Source organism: Triticum urartu, chromosome 5, assembly GCF_003073215.2.
Source record: "Triticum urartu cultivar G1812 chromosome 5, Tu2.1, whole genome shotgun sequence".
Classification (NCBI taxonomy): domain Eukaryota; kingdom Viridiplantae; phylum Streptophyta; class Magnoliopsida; order Poales; family Poaceae; genus Triticum; species Triticum urartu.
In genome coordinates, this window is record NC_053026.1 from 96,876,732 (window position 1) to 96,883,300 (window position 6,569).

Sequence of the window (6,569 nt, forward strand, 5' to 3'; positions counted from 1 at the left end):
TTAGCTTCATTGTTCTTGGTGATTCTGCGTCTGGCAGGATACTTGCTTCTGTTGACGTCATCTGTAGCATCTGCAGGCCTGAACTGTACTCGTCTGGGAGTGCTGTTGTCAGAGTTGCTGCCAAGGTTCAGCACCTTGCCACGGCGAAACCTCAGCATGCGAGGCGACTTCATGATGACGCCTGAGGGCGTGCATGTTATCTTTGGCCTTCCTGCAATTTCAGTTCTTGCAATAGCCCCATTTTCTGTAAAATGGGAATGATGTCTTGTCATTGTCTTGCGATGAACTCCAAGCATATGTTTATTTGAAAAGAAATATTTCATAGAAACTTGTCCATACATTGCCATGTTAGATGTTACAACCTCCGTGCCAAAATACAAGACGTTTTTGTAGGCTAAACTAGGATGGCCTGATCAATTTAAGGCAGCACTATAATCAATCATGCCATACAAGTTGCATATTGGCATTATTAATTGCCAGCGAAATTCATAATATTGTATAGAAGAATTAGGAAATTTGTGACCTAAGGTGCAATTATATGTTTATGTTTCAGAAGGTAAAGATAAGATGTACCTTTGTGAGATTGTCTCTCTTTGTTGTTAACGTCTGGTTTTCGTATTTTTTGCGAAGCTGTCTTTGATATTTTATCCTTGCACCCAGAAAAACTTTCTATCCCATAAACCTTCTTACTCTTCACTGGGGAAGCAGAAGTTTCTTTCCTGACTGCTCTCACTGTAGAACGAGACAGCTTCAGTGGACTCAATGTAACCTTTTCTTCTCCCTTGTTTTGCCAAATTTGAGCATTCTTGGCAACATTATTCAGTGTAATCTTTCTTTCAGTTTGCTTCCCTGAAGGAGGTGATGGAGATGGAGCATGCTTATTTGTAGCAGGTTTGGCACACGATTCCATCACGCTAGCTGGTGATGGTGCTTTGATTTTCTTCACCCTTGGAAGAGTTGATGTGACAATCAAGTTGAGTTTCCTCTCCGGGCTGAACTTGTTAGTAGCACTAGGATCTGCCTTTTTTGCCGTTGTCCTTGGTCCATCGGCGCTTCCAGCTGATGTACCTGCAACCTTCTCATGTGATGTTATTCCGCTTTTCTGCTTTGACATACTGCTTCTGGTTATACTTGGTGTTGCTTTCCTGTTCTGTTTCACAGACCCCTGGGAGAAACTCTGTGGTTTAGTCAGGTCCTTATCTTGTCTGTGCTTCTCCGATGCCATCACAGGCTGCTTAGTCATGTTCTCTGAACTTACAGAGTCATTTGCAGAATGATCCGTACTATGATCGTCAGACTCATCCCTGTCCTGGATGGCCAACGGCATATCCAGCTCAATGCTTACAGCTCCTTCTGACAATTGTCCATCTCCACAGCTTGACAAGTCATCAAGTGAGATGATGAGGCACTTCGCACAGTCTGGCTGGTTTCCAGCCACAACAGTTCCAGATACTTCATCTGATAACAACTCTACACATGGAGAGCTTTCAAGACGACCAGGTACTCCTTTCAGTGATGGCTTTTGCTTGGTAAATTCAGGCTTACCAGGACCAGCGTCATCTTTTACATGAGAAATATTCAGCATCTGACTCTTGTTTCTTGCTTTGTCTCCTTGTGGGATGACTACAGCCTGAGCCAGGTCGTGTGTTCCATTCCTGGCGTTCGCGCGGTCCTGACGCCAGCCATGAACAGGCGAGTATTTCTTAGACTCGGAAGAATGATGAATACCAAGTTTGCAGTTGTCATGGCAAGAGCCAGTGGACGCTCTCTGGTAATGTGGAACTGGCTTCTCTTTCCTCCTCAGGTAGGACGGCACACTGTTGCCATCTATGATTTCAGTGGTATTTATCCGGAGATCTTCTTTCTTCGACTCCGCTAATGCAGGAGTTGTTGAAGTGATAGCCTGTTTGATCACCTCCTCGGTCATTTAGAAGCAAGGATGCTGCAATTGCAGGCACATGTGTGAGCACATGAAAAATTCACTCGGCGTGGTTAATAAATTACAGAAAAGGTGAATCCAGTGAATTAAGCAGTGCAATATTTCTCAAGGTCAAAAGTGAAGACCACATTCCACACCAATTTTTTAGCCATCTCTGTCCTATTTGTTTCTGCCACTTGGTCAAGATCTGCATCACCTATTAGTAAAGAACTTATTCCAAGAATATGCATAGATGGATCCGCCATTCTCCCTCCAGTTCAACCAATTCTCACCAAACCCAACTAATTTGATACTTCATCTATCTTATTAAAGTCTTAACATAAAAGCATTTCCATATTATAACTCCTCAAACGAGTGCAGATTTGCAGCTCCCGAGCACCAGTGCTCTCTATATTTAAATATTTTGAAATTCATGCTTTTGAAGTTTCAGAAAAATGTGAAGTTTTTCCCGGGGATACGCATACACATTCCGAATACCCGTGGCAAGTTTCGGTAGAAATATCGTTTTGTTTTGGGCTATAGAAAAAAAACAAATTTCTGACAGTGTATAAGAGAACAATTGTGTCATTTCTGTCAGAAATTTCTCTTTTTTGTATTTCCCAAAATACAAAGTATTTTTTATCAGATTTTTACCAGGTCTTAGGAATATGTGTATATATTCATGTATTTTTTTAGATTTTTCTGAGCACTAGAAGTGTGTTTTTCAAAAATTTCAAATACCAAGAGTCATGGAGCTCGGGAGCTGCTTGCACTTTTCGCTCCTCAAACATGTTATAACACCTATTTGTATCAATCCTTCCTACATTATAATTAGTATTTTTGCCAGGCAACTTTCCAATTAGTATAAGTTTAGCCAATCAAGCAAAGCCCTACTTACTCCCCTTTGAATTATTCCGTCTTTTGGATTTGCTGCAATCATGTTTCTTTAGAGACATAGAACTAATCAATGATTACCCATTCCCAATCTACCAGCTATTGATAGTTACTGGCGTAGCCTAGTTGACATAAGTGTTAAACCAATGTTTAATACAGCATTAGTACTACAGGGACATGTAGAATGGTTCCAATCCGATTCTTTAATGAATAATTTACAGTAAGTACATATTCTTGTTACTAATACTAATTTAATCTAGTAGTATCAGCGAGATGGATCTGCTAGCGTAGTTGACTTGACATCACAAAAGAGTACAGCATTAGTAGCACAGGAAAGATTAAACAGGTTGTTCCTCCAAAGAATCAACGAACTGAGACGCAATTAAACAGAGCCATATCCAGATGATATACAGAGGGGCATCAACACTGGAAGAAAAGAAAGAAAGAGAAAACCGTAGAGCGTCATGCGCCCCCGCCGTTTCTTGATGGGAAACTTTCAAGAAGAAAAGAAACAAACTTAGATTGGATCGTCCAGTCCAGTCCACCACGAGATCGCAGCGCCGGAACTGGAATCTCCGAATTAAAGCCTTACCTGCTGACCGACGTCCTGCTCCCGGTCCTAGCTTGATTGCAAGGACTCCAGAGATGCGATGCTCGATCGGTCGGGTCGGGGAGGCAGCTAGCGAAAACGCATGGACGGCCGGAGACCAATGCAGAGGAGGACAGGAAAGGAGAGATTGCTTCTGTATATACTAGGTAGGTACCTCGTGCTTCCGCCGCTCGCCGCCAAACCGACGAACAGAACGGCTGCGTGTGGTACGGATGTGCCGGTGGAATGATCCGTGAGCGAGGAGAGGGAGGTTGCCGCTAACGCTTTGGGGGAGAGAGAGGGGGGAGGTGGAGGGAGAAGCGTGGATGTTTAGCACGTGGCGTTTGTCAGGACTGAAGATGCGATGTTATTATTCAGTTAACTGTAGCTGCTCAAGCGCATAACGTTTCGGTAGATGGACGGCTGAGATGGCTCCTCGCAGTTACCGCTTCGTCGCTAGCCGTACGATGGCCTTTGTATCGTTACTCCGCTAGTTACTGTTGCTTTTCACCCCGTTGCCGGGAACGCCTGCCTATATAACAGCTGGGCTGTGGCTGGCTGTCACTATCGTTGCTTCTGCTAAGAATTGCCTAGATGGCCAAGTAAACTCATATATACAAATACATATTCGAGATCTGGGCGGAATTCCCCAGTCCTCTCCTCTAAATCCCTAGATCGCGTTCTAAATTCTAGGTAGTTCCTGACAAATTGGTATTCAGAGCATTCGTTCCTCGGCGGAAATGAGCGAAATCGGGGGAAATTTTTCTCTCTAGCAAGATCCCACCCTAATTCTTCTGATCGGCGGCGATTAGTAGGCGGCGTTGGTGTCGGGGTTGTAGTCAGGAGGCGGTGTGTGGAGGCGCTGGCGGCGGCGATCGTTCGGGTACAGATCAGTCGAGCCAGAGCGGTTGGTCGGGCACATCGCCTGGTCGGTAAAATCCCGCGTCTGAGCACTGATCCGTGTACTTTGGAGGCGTGGATTGTGGCGACGGCAGGATCTGAAGTTGAGTAAGGGTTGCTGGGTATCCAGTGGTAAAATTCCTAAGCACCACTTCAGATCAAGGTGATGGGGCGCGCAAAGACAATTGACGAGGCAGATCTTCAAGAGATGCTGTCTCTGCATGAGGATTTTGGAGTTTTACAGAAGGATCAAGCCCAGATGCAGGCAGATATGGCGAAACTGCATGATGATGTTCATTCTGTCAGTTCTAAACAGGGCGAAATCTCAATGCAAGTTGGGAATGTAGAGCAAGTGGTTTTGGATTTGGGAAAGCAACTCTCAACAATCAATGCAGTGCTTCAGACCTTGGTTAGGGCCCCTGTCCAGAGAGAGGTCTCTGATCCAGCCTCTAGTTCGCAGCAAATACCCAAATCACCAACAGTGTCTCAAGAGCAATTGCAAAACCAGGCACTCAGAACAGAGCAACTCAGAAAACAGCTGGAAGCAGAAAAAGAGAAAACAAAACAGCTAGAAGAGCTACAAATGCAGAACTTACCTCCTATCAGAACAAACAGGCCTGCAGCTCCACCTGGCTTTACTCAGCAGGGCAGAACAGAGCATGCAAGTCCTATAGGAACACCATTGACCGCAAGGCACAATGCTTACACACCTGCATTTCAGCAACATTACCAGCAAAACAGAGATAGGCAATTGTGGCAAGGTTATGCAAAAACTTATGAACAAGACATGCAATGTCAGTTCATGAGATCTCTGACAAAAGGGCCTAAAATGGATTTCCCTAGATTTGAGGGTGAAGACCCAGTTGGATGGATTAGGCAGTGCAACAAGTACTTTCAGATGTCATGAGCACCAGAAGAATACAAGGTTTCCTTGGCTCGGTTGTATATAATGGGAGATGCAGATGTATGGTTAAGAAGATCAGGGTTGTTAAAAAAGAAGGTGTCATGGAAAGAATTCTGCACATAAATCACTAAAAGATTTTCTGCACAAGGCTCTTATGATTTAACTGAAAAATTCAACTCAGTTAAACAGTTAAACAGCACAGTGTATGAATACCTAAAACTATTTGAAGATCTAATGGCTGATGTGCAAGAGGAAAATCCAGAGCTGGGGAAATCTTGGTTTGTAAGATGCTATGTCAATGGCTTGAGAGATGGCATCAAATTCCAGATCAGACCACTAAGACCTCAAACACTAACTGATGCTTACTGGTTGGCTAAAGATGTTGAGCCCTGTCACCTACCAGCGACAACAGTTCCAAAAAGAAGTAATATCTCCTACAACAACTACTACCAGAAATCCTCTGGAAATCTTCCTGTTAAGCAGAACATCTCCCCTTCTGTTCAGCAGCAAATTCCTATCAGGCAAAATGAAATCCCTGTTAACAATGCATAGAAAATCAGGAAAGTGGGAGAATGTTGGAGATGTGGAGACAAGTGGATGCATGGCCACAAGTGTAAACTAGTGCCAACTGTACATGCTATGCAACAGGAAGTGGAGGAGCAAACAACTTATGATGTGGAAGAGCAACAGAGTGAGGAACAAATGGAGCCAGTATCTGAAGGAGATCAAGCTATGTTCATCTCTGCATTTGCAATGGGACAACAGCTTGCAGTGCCCACTCCAACAGTGATAATCCATATTAATGGAAAAAGAGCAGTGGCCTTATTAGATTCTAGTAGTACTACCTCTTTCCTCAATCAGGATTTTGCTGTCAAGGCCAACTGCAACATGTTACCTGTAAAACCCAAAAACATTTCAGTAGCTGGAGGTGGAACACTAGTGTCTGCTGCAGTAGTTCCCAGCTGTGAATTTCAGATTGCTAAGTTGACACTAACTCACAACTTCAGAGTGATACCTCTGCCCAGTCATGATGTTATTTTAGGGTATGACTGGTTCACTGCTGTTAGCCCTGTATCCTTTGACATACCTGCACAACAATTTGGATTCACACATGGAGAGAAACAAACAGTATCTACAGCAATGTTTTCCACATCTGCTAATCTGAAGGAAGTACCATTAAAGAGAGTGGACAAGCTCTTGGACAAAGGACCTGAAGTATTCCTCTGTCAAATCCATAATATAATTATGGATGCTCCTGAGGATTTCAAAACTCCTCCTCAAATACAAAAGTTACTTTTGGAATATGCAGACCTGTTTGAAGAACCTAAAGCATTACCACCTCAGAGAGCTTTAGATCACAAAAT

The 6,569-nt window shown here is 43.7% G+C and overlaps 1 protein-coding gene across 1 annotated transcript in view; it reads right to left on the reverse strand.

The window, feature by feature from the left end:
• Positions 1-3,727, reverse strand: part of LOC125506820 — an 8,455-nt gene extending 4,728 nt beyond the window's left edge. Inside the window, exons 1-3 of the mRNA XM_048671519.1 lie at positions 3,405-3,727; positions 574-1,942; positions 6-244 (exon numbers count right to left, since the gene is read on the reverse strand). Coding sequence (XP_048527476.1) covers positions 6-244; positions 574-1,927 — 1,593 coding nt within the window. The 5' untranslated portion in view covers positions 1,928-1,942; positions 3,405-3,727. The remainder of the gene's footprint in view (positions 1-5; positions 245-573; positions 1,943-3,404) is intronic.
• Between the last annotated feature and the right edge of the window lie 2,842 nt (positions 3,728-6,569).